This window comes from Cynocephalus volans, chromosome 13 (genome assembly GCF_027409185.1).
Source record: "Cynocephalus volans isolate mCynVol1 chromosome 13, mCynVol1.pri, whole genome shotgun sequence".
Taxonomy (NCBI): Eukaryota; Metazoa; Chordata; class Mammalia; order Dermoptera; family Cynocephalidae; genus Cynocephalus; species Cynocephalus volans.
Genome location: NC_084472.1, coordinates 6,641,907 through 6,656,459, shown reverse-complemented (window position 1 = coordinate 6,656,459; position 14,553 = coordinate 6,641,907). Strand labels below are relative to the sequence as shown.

The following is a 14,553-nucleotide window of genomic DNA, read 5'->3' as shown; positions in this document are numbered from 1 at the left end:
CATAATTTTATTTTATTTTCTAGCCTTATTTAATTTTGAAATTAAAATTACTTTAACTTCATAAAAGTTCATAACTTCAGAAAATGTTTTAGACAACTTTTCTTCTTTTTCTATTTTCTGGAACTACTTTTATAAGATAGAGGTTATCTCTTCCTTCTAAGTGGCCAGCATTATCTTATAAAATTTTCTGGGCCAAGGCCTTTTTGTGGTTCCACTGTAACATGTCATATAATAAGCAGGAAAGAATCTTTCTTTTACAGTGAATTTTTAATAAATATAGAGCTAATTGTATAATGTTACAAAGGTAATTAAATAGCTTTTAGCTGGAAACTAATAATTAAGATAATAATTATTTCCCTTCATATACTTTTGATTCAGTTTACATAATAGCTTATTCAGAAAAATGTTTTATGTGGAACTGTACTAGAGGCAGAATAAGTGTGTTTGATTGTATGTTCTCTCTCAGTCTCTGTATTTGTTGTCCCCTAGGACACACGGGACGGTTATTAAAGTCTCTGTGCTTCACCAGTCTTTCCTTCCTGTTACTGCACATCATTTTCCACATCACGTTGGCTAGCCTTGAAGCTCAGCACCGTATTGCGCCTGGCTACAACTGTGAGTTTAATGGTGTTTTTTTCTCCATCTTACATATGTTCATAATAAAGCTATGTGTCATTACACTCATAGAAATCTATGCAATAATTACAAAATTCATGGTAATTTTTACTCATTTAGAAATCCAGTGTTGTGTAAATACATATAAAGAAGATTTGCTATAAAAAATTGTGTCATGAGACTAACTTAATTAATCAGTTTTCAACATATATTTGATATTAGGTCCCTATCTATATGTAAGACATTATCATTGGGCTTAACCTTAAAAATCAAGATTTACATACAGTTCCTGGAGCTTTTAGTACAGCTAGTAAGAAAAGATGTGTACAATTCCTAACATGATAAATAAGAGTGTAAAAGTCAAATAACCTTATATGAATTATATGACAGGGACATCAATCCTATTATAAAGCATAATGTGTGATACATTTTTATGGGGAAAATGTAATGAAACGACCCATATAGTTTCTTCCTGAAGTTGGAAGTTCTTTACTGGTATTCATAGAGAAGTAGTATGTCTTATACTAATTATATTTTGAAGTTATGATCTGAAAAAGTCAAAATATATTTTTATGTGTATGTTTTATATACATAGTATTATCTTTCTAAAATCAATCTCCCATTGATTATATAGGATGTGTCACTTGAAAAAACAAAAGCATTTCAAGTAGATGGGATACAATCCATGTGTTTTAAGTTAAGCCTAAAGAAACCCTGGGATATTTGAAATACACTGTAATAACAGTTTTAACTTGTAAGTTCTTCTTTGAAGAACCCATTTGTGGGTTTGAAATTTCCTGAACTTTCATAAGTGCAAGTACAAGTAATATGAAGTAAAACTACCCTTCCCTGTGAAATAAAAAGATCAAAATTATTCATGGATTAAAGAGTATTAACTTAAATATAGTGAGGGATTCTTTCATAGAATTTATATTCATAAATTATCCGTGATTCCTCACTGCGTAACTTTTAGATATATGCAGAGTTAAAGTTAGTGTTCATTTGGGCCATTTTATTGCATTTAGAGTTCCCTTGATAACAATGCCTATCAAAATGATTTTTTATTTAAGATCTATTATTTAAGATATTATTGTTGTTTTTAAAATTGAGAAATAATTCACATACCATAAAATTCACTGACTTAAAGTATGCAGTTCAATGGTTTTTAGTATATTCATAAGGTGTGCAACTGTCACCACTGTCTGATTCCAGAACAGTGTCATCCCTCCCAGAAGAAGCCTCACACTGAGGAAGAGTTATTTTTTACCCCCTTCCCAGCCATCTTTAGGCAACCACTTATCCACTTTCTGTCTCTATTAGATTTGCCTATTCTGGGCATTTTATCTAAATGGAATTACACAACCTGTGGCCTTTTGTGTCTGGCTTCTTTGATTTAGCATAATGTTTTCAAGCTTCGTCCATGTTGTGGCATGCATCAGTACTTCATTTCTTTTCATGGTTGACTAATATTCAGTTGTTAAGATGTGGTTCTAATGTTTGATAACGGCCAAATATCATCTCATTATTAAAATCTTGATAAAACACAATGTTTAAATGATGGTATTTTGGTTATCCTATAATGATAAATAGCATTTAGTATACTTGGCCAGGTTAAAATCTTTTTGGACTTAGTGGAAATGTTAGCAGCAATATTTTATAGTGCTTCTTAACCAAAAATCCTTTGGATATTTCTTAATAAGCCATTTCTAGACCATAAGAAAGGATTTTATAACCATAAATGTTTTCTAAATAAAAGGCTTTTTCAATAATTCTCCATCATTAGAAGTATTTCATCACAGGATACATTACGACTTATCAAATTTTTAAAATTTAACTCATTTCTGCCAGTCATTTCATGTGGCTGAGTGATGTAGGAAGGACTACACTGGAGGGTGTTCAGGTTAGAAAGTGAAATTCACCATCTCTTCTGACTCAGAGTGTCTAGATGTTTCTGTTTTTATTCAAAATGATGATTTTCCACAGTTCTAAAAAGATCAAAATAAAAAATGTAATAGCAAATGTTAAAGCAGCATTCCCTTCTCTGCATTTATAAATGTATTTACTCTGTACATATTCTCCTCCATAAGGTCTAGACAGTCAGACAAAGTTACACACACACACTGAGTTTGTTCCTGCTTTGACGACTCCTTCCCAGGCAAGGATTCAAAATATCTGTGTACTTCTGATGGGAACTATACTAACATCATAAAGAAGTCTGTATTTCCTGGTGGTGAATGGAGGAGGCCACCCAGGTATAGTCAGAGCTGGCCTCTGGACGTGCCTCTTCTAAGCATTCCTTGCCAACCCAATCCTGTGTCTCCCAACCTCACTTCCCAAATATGTGGGCTTCTTGATACCACGTGATATTTCCATGTGTCTGTCAGAGATATTTTTATTCATGCACAAATGCCCTCTACTATTATTTACTGCAATATAACTTGAACATGTCAGAATGTAATATAAATGTTCCTTTCCTTTTTTTTTTATGTTCCACAAAGAACCAATTTAATGGAAGTCATAATAGTAAACTTTATTTCTATAAAGCTAAATTCCAATTTGAAGTTTATTTCTACAAAAGTGAAATTTCTAGTTTGAAGTTCCAATACTTTTGATGAAGTAACCAGCAGTGAAAAACTATGTTAAAGACTGAGTTTGAAAAGAAACTTGAGGGTTTTTTACCTCTAGCCACAGGCACCTTGAAGGTGAGTTTACAGAAATCATAAATTTCTTCTGAAAACTTGTGATGTGTGTAATAGCATTGGCTCATCAGGTGTTGCAGATTTTTGGGGGGTTTATTTTTATGTGTAGCATTTAAAACTAATACATTCTTGAAAAAGGGTAAAAGAGAAGAACAAACAAACTTCAGAGCTTTGCAAACTAGTTTAGTCCAAGATTGACACAAACCAGGTTTTCAGCCTAGAGCATTTTTTTAATGATCAAGTTGTATAAACTCTTGAAAATACTGCTAGGGTGGGTAATGGAAACATTGACTTTTAATTTAGAACTGACTTCACTAATGTTATTGTTTCTCAGCATTTGGACTTATGATTATACCAGCAGAGTTGTAAACACAAACTCAGTAATTTTGAAATCCCAAATTTGAAGTTTGGCCTTTTTTTGGCATCTGCAAATATAAAGCAGCAAATTTCAAATAAAAAGACAAAACCGTCTTGGCCATCAGTGTTGTACATTTTGACTGTTTTCTCTATGTTCAAGATACTGGTAAATTAAAATGAAATAACCCAGACAGGTCAGGTTACATATTCAAGTGGTATTCAAATTCAAGACCACCAAGTGCTCATTTATATATGTTTAACTTTGTTTTCCTAACTACTTCTTTCCCCATTTAAAACTCATACCGTCCCCCTCATTACAGCAAAAGCTCCCAGCAAATCTCAGGAATCTCAGACACACGTTTGGGGGACAACAGTAGCATTTATAAATACTGTGTCATTGAAAGTTCTTTTCCCCCCAGAGTCCTGTGAATATTAAGCGGCAGTAATAAAGATTTTTTCAAACCACCCTATTTAGTTTTTGACTAGCTGGCAGGTTTGTTAAAGGTGCCATTGTGCAGAACTGAAACTTAACACCGCCCCCACCTCTTTTTTTCATTTCCAAAACAGTGTTCTTATAGGTAAGTGAGGAATCAATGGGGCGGGAGAGACCTCTGTAAATTTTGCTCAAACATGTGTTGTGCCTCTTACAAAAATATTTTCATGCCATCAAAACTATGCTACTTAAATAAATGTAAACCCGGTTTCAATTATGTCATTACTGATTACAAAGAAGTAGTTTTTGTAACAGTAGACGTGTGGCCACATCAGTGAAATTTCAAGGCCAGTCTGGATTCTGTGCTGTGCTAAAGCACATTGTTGATAGAAGAAAACCTTTGGGCTCCAAACTATGTATGAAAATTTTCTGATGATACTAGTGACTATTTATAGACCCCAGATGTCATTATGTTGCTTTTCCGATTAATGGCTCCTTTTCTCTTTCTGCAGATTGGCTCTGCTACTCTTCAGGCAGAGCACTCCACATGCCTTGTCCCTTTCATTTGCTAAACAAAGTGGAGGGTGGGCGGCCGGCCATGCAGCTGAGCTCGTCCCCAGGCATCAGCCTTAAGAGAGGCCGGTCTGCTGGCCAAGCCTTGCCCCTGCAGGGCTGTGCCCTTTTGTAGTGTCCTTTTTCCAAGAACGTGCCCTTTTCTTTTATGAATGCAGCACCCAGTCTGCACATGGCACTGAGGGGGGACTATAGTGAAGAAACAGGCTCTGTCAGGACAAGTGAGTTGCCCGAAGCCACTGCACTTCTGAGCCGGATCAGAGCATGGATCTGTCTGACTCTCCACTCTTTCCCTCTCTTCATGTAACTCCTTACTTATCACATTTTGGGGATTGTTTCCTCCGCTGCACTTCCTAGGACTTTGGACAAGTCTAGTTTCAAAGGACTCAAATAAGAGTTTTTGATATTTAGTGCATGATTTTTTCTTGTTTGAATATTTGTCCTTATCATTAGTCGAATGTTTCCTTGGGTTCATTCAGTTGCAGCATTCAGAGTTGGGTTTGATTTCCCCTACACGTTAGACCCCAGAGATCAGCTGCTTTTCCCTTTGTAGGGGGAGAAGCATCTAGAGTCCCATCTTCTCTCATTCTAAGAGCACATGACACTTGGCCCCAAAGTCTGCTGACCTAGAAGTTAGGATAGGCCTTACTAGTGCTTTTTCCTGATGGCTTCTATCCTCAAGACATATGAGGCTCTCAGTGCTGAATCCCAATGTACGAAGCACATGGCAAGAAGACTGAGGGTCTGATGATCGTGTGATGGATGAACAGACTGAGCCACTGTTGTATACACTTTGCCTTCTGGTGTCAGTGGTGATTTGTCACTTGGCACACATAGCTATAAACTTCATCCATGCTTTGCTAATTATTACTCGTGTTAATTGGAGATGGACCCCTAGCTTTGCAGTCACCTGGTGGATCTATCCTCATAAAAATAAATCCATAGCCTAGAGAAATTCTTTATTTTAATTTTTCATATTTGTGATACTGCTGTGGTGGAAAGAGTTAATGTGCTGGGAATGGGAGATAAGATACGTGAAAGGAAACTAATACCAGGCTTGCTTTAAAAGTCATTTTTTGAAATCACTTCCTGCTGCTTGCTTTCTTATGCAAGCTGAGTGGAGGAACTCACTGAGGCAGCATCTGGGAGAGTCTTGATTCCTTACATCCTTCTCTTCTTCTTTCCCTTCCCTGCTCTATCCATTTACTGAATCACTTAGGGACCACAGGCAGCCCCTTATCCCTCCTTGAGCAAGCTTTCTGAAGCAAGTACTGCCCTTCAATAAAACAATTAAAAAATAAATAAAAAACCTGGTCCAAGCTGTAATTCTCCTTCTGGCCATCTGTGCAAGGAACAGTACATCATAGTCTGATTTTCTCTTAACTAAGGTAGTCTAGAAGCATGTGAATCATATATACACCTTCCAATCACATATATAATAGAAGAAATTTGTTTTAAGTGCTATTCCTTCAACCTCTGGTAACTGAGGTTGATTGCTTTTTCCATCCACTAATTCACTTAGGCATATGCCAACCTGGATGGAACCTGACATTCTGCGTACTGGGCAAGGCTGTTCCAGGCGAGGGTGAATTTATATGATCAGTAGACTCTGCATTGGGTCAACTGATGTGCAGTGGAAGCATTGCTGAAAGAGAGCTCTTACAACATGATATTTGATGGAGTCAATGGTCTTGAAATAATGAATACAAATAGTTTTTACTGCCAATGGCTAGCTAGCCACAGGCAAGAGGGTAAACTGAAGGGGTGGCACTGCCTGGAGGGAGGCTCCCATCAGGATGAAAACCTCTTAGGCCAATGCCATGTCAATATCTTGATTTAACCTTGAAGTAACAGTCATGTGGTGATGTTCAGTTTATGAAGCATTTTTAAAAGTAGAATATCTCATTTTATTGTGAGAAATATTTTTATGAGAATTTTTATACTATTTAATATATGAATAAATTTAAGATCTTCAGCAACTATGGGCAAGTTACTCATCTCTGTGCCTCAGTTTCCTCAATTGTAAAATAAAGATAACAGTCACCATCTCATAGGTTATTATGAGGGTGGAGTTAATTCAGGCCATGCCCTTACAACAGTGCCTGACCTAGAGTAAGTGCTTAATAAGCATAAGCGATTGTTGTTTATATTACTACAGAAGTCATGTTTCTTGCCCGAGGTCACACACAACTACAAGGTAGTAGAAACGACTCAGAAGCAAATCCTATCACCAAATTAAACACAGTCACATGGATGTAACTTGGAAATTATGAAACTTACATGGTACCAAGTAATTCTCTATGACAGTCTTTTTTTTTTTTTTTTGTCGTTTTTCCGTGACCGGCACTCAGCCAGTGAGTGCACTGGTCAGTCCTATATAGGATCCGAACCCGCGGCGGGAGCGTTGCCGCGCTCCCAGCGCAGCACTCTACCAAGTGCGCCACGGGCTCGGCCCTATGACAGTCTTTATCTCAGTTTCTTGGTAATACTGTTATGTTTGGGTTCATACCCACTCTGTGTTATGCGGTTAAATGGCCTTGGTTGGAAGGTGGTATCAATGACATATATCTTTAGTGTATCTTTAGTGACCCTAGGTCCTCCCTCCAGGGCTTTGCCCTCTTCTTGCACAACCTCCTCACCTGGGAACTCTCGCTCCACCTGCTTCATGGCTGCAGTGTTGGGTCTCAACTGTATGGTCCTCTCCTCATTTCCTCATCTACCTGAACGTTTGTCATCCATACCATGCCCTCCAGCTCAGGGGAGTCTATAGTAAATATATTAACCACTATTCATTTCCCTTTCTATATCAAAGAATTTTAGAAGAATAATGAAAAGGATGGAAATGTTTGGAGGAGAAGGAACTAACAGTTTTGTGTAAAGCAAACTAACAGTCTGTCCATAAAATCTCATTTCACTTTTACTATAACTCTTAAAAAGCAGTGGCTTTCACCACCATGTTCCTGGCAGGGAAAGGGAGGCCCAGAGGCAGAAATTGTCTTGCCGTAGGCCACTCAGTTAGCTAGTGGTAGAGCCAGATTTCAAATTCAGGTCTCCTGGACTCCACAGTCCATATTCTTTCCAATACAGCCTACAGTCTCCTCAGTTTGCTGGGGAAAATGTTATGAAGAAGCTGACTTTGGTTAATTAGATTCTGAGTAATAGGTAAGATCAGGATATATACATGTTGAAAGCTGTGCTGGGTGAGAGGATAGTTAGTCTGACATACTAACTCTAGTTAAAGTATTAATGGTTGGAAGTGAATTAACATGCTTTACCTGGTAAGTGACATTGGCCTGAGAGTGATGGATTCGGCAGGGCCTGCATGGCTGAGCAGTCCAATGCATATTCGCTGTCAGGGCTGTAGGTTCCCAGCCCTGCTTGAGCCTACATTTCCTGCCACCTCCTTTCAGGGTTGCTAAGAACCAAGGTCTTCTGGTCTGTGATTGGTTTTAATCTGTATTTTTAAAGCCTGAGAAAAATCGGAGATGTTTTTCCTGAAGCTATAAAATCAGTCAGTAAATCAACAAGAATGTACTGGATGCTTTGGTGTGCAGAAATCTGCTTTACTGTGAGCCCCTGAAATCCTGGATCCTGAGGCTATTCCCCAAACTATACATGTATAGTCTAATCTTTTCTTCACACACAATCTTTCAGATATTTGAAGATAGCTCTGATGTCAGACCTAAGAATTTTCTCAGATACTTCTTGAGTCCTTCCCCCTCTGCTGCCATCTGTCCAGCTCGGTCAGTATCCCTCGTGGCTGAGAAGGAAAGATAGATAGCACTGGTGTCTTTTCAGGCTGGGTAGCTGGGGCCTAATTAATGCCAACCACTGAGGGGCTGTGACTTTCCTCCTTCTGGTGACTATCCTTCTTCCCATGTGGTAAAATTGTCATACTGTTGACTCATGTGGATCTTTTCCGACGGGACACATTAGAGCCATTACTTGTGAAGTCCTGTTTGACTTTCTCTGAAGGAGGCTGTGCCCCATCTTTGACTGGGATTTTGATTCTGCCCAAGCACAGAGTGGTTCTCATTATCCGTGTCATCGTCATCTCAGCCCCACACAGAGGGAAGTTTCTAGAGCTCCAGGCACAGATCGAGCACTCCAACAAGCCTCGTTTCCTTTGCTCTTGCTCCTGCTGCAGCAGTTCTCACACCCAGCTTCTCGAGTGTGTGTGTAGAAACATCTTCCTGTTCCAGGTTTTACTCCAAATCAGCAATGAGAAAAGCTTCACCTGGTGACTGCTCACTACATGCCAGGCATATTTTCTTTACATCTCAGTTCCTCCTCGTAGTTCTGCAAGCTCCGGGGTATTTGCTCTGAGCAGCAGCATTAAGTCATGAGGGCATTAACGGGGAGGGGTGTGGCGGCCACCCCGTGCACGCAGGCCGGGCCCATGGGACGGGCAGAGCTGCAGGGAAGCTGCGTTCTGGCCTCACCGCTCCACGGCTGGCCTCCCGCCCGCCCCGCAGCCCTGGCTCGGCGTGGCCCTCCTTCCACGCTGGCCGCTTCCTCCAGGAGGCGTGGGCCAGTCCCCGCAAGGACGGGGTCCGGTGCCTTCGGGCTCCCCACACAGTCTGAGAATTGGTCACTGCACTTCCATGTGGAATTGTAATCACCGATTTTATATGCTTTCCCATGAGAATGTGATCGAATTGAGGGTAGGAACGCTCATGTTTTATTTATTGTTTGTGTACAGTAGCTGAGATACAATATACTGCCCAATAATTGCTTGGAGAATGAATGAATGAATGAATGAATGAATGAATGAATGAATGAATGAATGAATGACAGGGAGGAAACCTGATGACTCTTGCTTTGTTTCGTGACCAGTTCTTGATGCTGTCAGCAGTGTACCAGTGTCCTCAAATGTCTTCCTCTGAGAGTTCCTCCCATTTCTCCCCTTCAGTTCATGAGGAAATATGACAATGACAAATATTATTTCTCCTTAATAATTATTTATCAAATAAAACTACTTGGTATTTATTTTCTTTGCAAAAGGAAAATCAGTTTTCCATTTGGACTTGGGGAAGCTGGAGGTGAGAAATATAAAAGGGAGAGTTGGTGTGAGCAGAAGTAGGGGGGAGGTTGGGGTGTGCTCTAGCCAGGGCCCATGGGTGTCAGGGAGGGGCCGGGAGCCCTCAGTGAGCACCGGGCATGTCCTGCTCCTCAGCTCATCTGCCCCACCCCACGCCCATCCACCAGTCCCTGCTGTGAGGTAACTCACAGAGCAGGAAGTTTAAAATGTTTTGATATTGATTTTGTTTGCTTAAATAACGATTTCCATAACCTCAGTTTCATGATGCAGCATTTCTAATGTAAATTATTTACACTAAAAGCACTAAGGCAAGTCTTTGTGGTATGGGAGTAGACTTGACCTCAAAACTATAGATGGACAACATAAAGCTATAACTGTATGTCTTCAGATTTACAGTATAATGAAAGGACATTTCAAGGGCATAATGAAAGCAGCAAAATAGGGCTAATATAGTCATGACATTCCAAAAAGTATTGACTGTATGACACAAGTTTAGTTATTCTTTAGATTTACAAAACCAGTGTGTATTTTAGGGCTTAGGTGTGTGAATTTATAAATACAAACCATTTTTTTTCCTATCAACAGAAGTTTAGATGTAGAAAATTCCTCTTGATTTCAAGCACTAAAAATATATTTTAAGCATCTAGAAGACTGGCAAAAAAATGTGCTAATATATTACATTCATTTTGAGAGACATTTAAATATTTCCTGGTGATTTCTGTTGCAGAATACGGGCAAACATAGAATATGAATATTAAATATATTGCTATAAAAGTGTCATAATGCATTTATAGGCCAATGTTTTGCATATTGGTTTACCATTTATTGTCTGAAAAAGAAAACGATTTGCTTTGCAAACATGTATCATGTTATTATCTCAAATATTTTTTGTTTACCTCGCATTGTTATTTAGTATATGATCCCTAATTTTTAAATGGCAATTATTCATGAAGAGCTCAGAACTATTGCTAAGAAGCAATGCAGCGAATGCTGGGTATATACCCAAAGGAATGGAAATCATCATGTCAAAGAGATACCTGAACCTTCATATTTATCACTGTTCTATTTACAATAGCCAAGAGTTGGAACCAACCTAAATGTCCCTCGTCAGATGACTGGATAAGGAAACCGTGGTATATATACACAATGGGATATTACTCTGCCATAAAAAAGAATGAAATACTGCCATTCACAGCAACGTGGATGAACCTAAAGAAAATCATGTTGAGTGAAATAAGCCAGGTACAGAAAGAGAAATACCGTTATGTCCTCACTTATAAGTGGGAGATAACAAATAAACATATAAATAAAAAAAAAGAAAAGTACAACAATCACAATAATACATTGAACTTTCAAAAAGAGAACTTGAGGTTACTAGAAGTGGGAAGGGGGGAAGGGAGGAATTGATAAAGTTTTACAAAGAGCAATGACAGTGTATATTGTTGAATACAGTAATTATTCCGATTTAAGCATCACATACTGCACATGAGTATTGGTATTCAACTCTGTACCTCACAGATACGTTCAATCAACTATGTTACAATAAAAAAAATTAGTTCATCTAACATATTATTTCAGGTATGTATTTATACTTACATCTTCGTACCAGATCATAAGCCCCTTGGAGGAGTAGAATTTTATTGATACTTTAATCTATAGTAAGAAGGATAGTTCTAGATCTGTAAAGTAGCTTTGTAATAGTAGTTTTTGTAACTAAAAAATTATTACAGTTACAGAATTAAAACAAAAACAAAAACAAGAAATGCCGTGGAAATATTTGATGACTGAAGTCCAACATTTCTCATGTGGTGTTTGCCATCTTCCCTGCAGCCAGTGAATTATCACAAAAATCAAAGCACTCAAAATATAAACCACATTAATCAAGATAGATCACACACAGATTTCCTTAATTTTTTAGTTTTTCAGAATCAGGAGGATGACCTATTCATTGCAATTCCTCTTTTGTTTTCACAAGTACTCCCCCCAAAATATTATTTTGTATTTATTTTCTTCATTAAGAAATTTGAAATTTTATAATTTAAATTATATCACTGATAATTATGTTTTGCCTTGATAATTTTGAGAATGTTTTCCCAAAATGTAGGTACCACACACCTGTGAAGAAAATTCATTTTAAATAATTTGGGTTATTTATAATCCCACAATGCTGTCATATATTAATTTATTTGATAGCTATTTATTAAATATCTGCTATGTACATCCACTCCATTAAGTGCTTCACATACAGTGACATCACAGGCCCTGCCCTCATGGACTTTACAGCCTACTGGTGGAAGGCAGAAGGAGACAAATAAATGAACAACAGTAATAGAGTTTAGTATAGTGCTATTATTGAGGATGTACAATGAACTATGGAAATATGCACAATAATACCCACTTTAGTCTGGGGTGGGAAGGCTTCTTCAAGGAAGTCATGTAGAAGCAGAAACCTAAAGGATGAGTCTATATTATCTTGCCAAAGAGAGTAGGAAGACTGTTTCCCACTGAAGGCAAAGCAAGCACAAAGATCACAGCACGGCTGAATTATTCGGAGGAGAAATCCAGAATTGCATGTGCGATCAATGTGAGGTGTACTAGTTCATTTCTGTTGCTTATAACAAAATACCTGCAAGAAGGTGATTTATAAAGAAAACGAAATTTATTTGCTTACAGTTTCTGAGGCTGGAAAGTCCAAAGTCCATCTGGTGGTGGCGACAGTGACCCAGGCGTCCCACATTGCAAGACAGTGGAAGCAGAGAGAGCAGAGAGCGAGCGAGAGAGAGAGAGAGAGAGACAAACTCTTCTCTCCTTTTAAAGCCCTCCAAGCCACACCCCTGACCACCATTTTTAATCCATTCACTACTCCATGGTCCTACAATCCAATCACTTCTTCAAGGTTCCACCTTTCAGTTGCCATAATAGGATTTCCCACCCTATTAACAGTTACGGAGAGGGCTAAGTTTCTAATACACAAAACTTGGGGGACACGATTCAAGCTTCAGGGAGTTTTGGGGGGACATAATCCAATCCACTACATTCTGCCCCTGGCCCTGCAAAACTCATGTCCTCGTCACATACAAATACATTCATTTCATCCCCAAAGTCCTAACTTGTTTCAACTCAAAAGTCCAAACTTCAAAGTCCCATCTGTGAAATTCAAAACAAGTTATCTACTTCCAAGATACAATGGTGGGACAAACATAGGGTACATTTTCCCATTCCAAAAGGGAGAAATAGGCCAAAAGAAAGGTGTAATATGTCCTGGACAAGTCCACAACCCAGCAGGACAGGCATTAAATCTCAAAGCTGGTGAATCAGGTACCTTGACTCCATGTTTGACCTCCTCTGCATGCTGGTATGGGGGTTGGGTCCCCAAGTCCTTGGACAGCTCTGCTCCTATGGCTTTCCTGGTCTCAGGCCACACTTCCGCTCTCCCAGTGTGATGTTCCACACTGGTAGTTCCACAGGTCTGGGGTCTCCATGGCAGTCCCACTCTCACAGCTCCACTAGACATGGCACTGATGGAGTTTTCCTGCTGCAGCTTCAACCCTATGTTTCCGCTCAGCATTGTTCTAGTGAAGGTTGTCTGCAGTGACTCTGCTCCTGTGACAGATCTCTCCCTGGACACCCAGACTTTTACATACATTCATTGAAGTTGCGGTGAAGGCTCCCAAGCCTTCCAACTCTGGCATTCTGAGATCCTGCAGACCTAATGCCACGTGGACTGTGCCAAGTCTTCTGGCTTATATTTTGCAAAGCTACACATCCAGCCACACCTGGAGCCAATTTAGCCACAGCTGGAGCAGCCAAATTAGCCGGAGTGCTGGTGCTGGAAGCAGCTCCAAGGTGGCCCTGGGCAGTGAGTCCATGGAGGACACCTCAGGCCTGTTCCCCAAGACCATTCTGTCTCCCTAGGCCTCTAGGCCTGAAATGGAAGGTTTGGCCCCAGAGGCTTCTGCAATGCCTTCAGTGCCTTTTTTCTTTCTCTTGATAATCCCTTTCTTTTGCACTAATCTTAGCTAAGGGTCACTGGGCTGCACCATTGCATGCTCTCTGCTTCTCTTCTACATGGTCAGGCTGCAAATTTTCTAAATTTTTACACTCTGCTTCCCTTTAACTTCTGGCTTTATGTCATGCCTTTGCCACCATGACTCAGTGTAGACTGTTGCAAGTAGCCATGCAACTTCCTTAATGCTTTGCTGCTTAGAAACTTCTGCCATATACTCTGGTTCACAACTCTTAAGTTCCAACTTTCACAAAGTCCTAGGGCATGGACACAGTGCAGCCAAGTTCCTTGCCATTTCACAGCAAGGGTGATCTTTGCACCAGTTTCAATAAACTACAGTCGTTTTAGTTGGAGTGGCAGTGAAGCAGGAGAGAAGTAAAGATGATGGAGAAATAGTAGGAAGGGAGAGTCAACCATTTGGTGAATGAATGGCTTAGGAGTGGAGTATTAGGGAATGAGGAAGAGAGAAAGATGTAGGAGATACCCAGACTCTGGCTTGAGGAGAGTGCCTTTCCCTGAAACAAGGGATAATGAATTCCAGTGCGACAAAGAAGGGTTTGAGTTGAATTCCAGATATCAATGAGAGATTTGGTTGGATACTTTGATTTTTGCATATACATTTTCATGTCATGTACATTTTGTTTTACATTCTATATTTATTTCATTCATTTATTTATCCATTCAGCAAACATTTACTGAGAATCTGTTATGTACCAGACACTGATTTAAATTTGGAATACTTTAGTGAGCAAATAAAGGATCCCTGCTCTCGTGGACCTTATATTCCCCTAAATCTGTGTCCCTGTGACTGGCATAAAAACTGGGTCGC

General features: G+C 39.3%; 1 protein-coding gene across 3 annotated transcripts in view; it reads left to right on the top strand.

Moving 5' to 3' along the window:
* The window catches only part of PIEZO2 (piezo type mechanosensitive ion channel component 2), a 435,460-nt gene that overhangs the window by 175,802 nt on the left and 245,105 nt on the right, over positions 1-14,553 (top strand). For all 3 annotated transcript variants that reach the window (XM_063077175.1, XM_063077173.1, XM_063077172.1), the window contains exon 3: positions 490-615. In XM_063077175.1, coding sequence (XP_062933245.1) covers positions 490-615 — 126 coding nt within the window. The remainder of the gene's footprint in view (positions 1-489; positions 616-14,553) is intronic.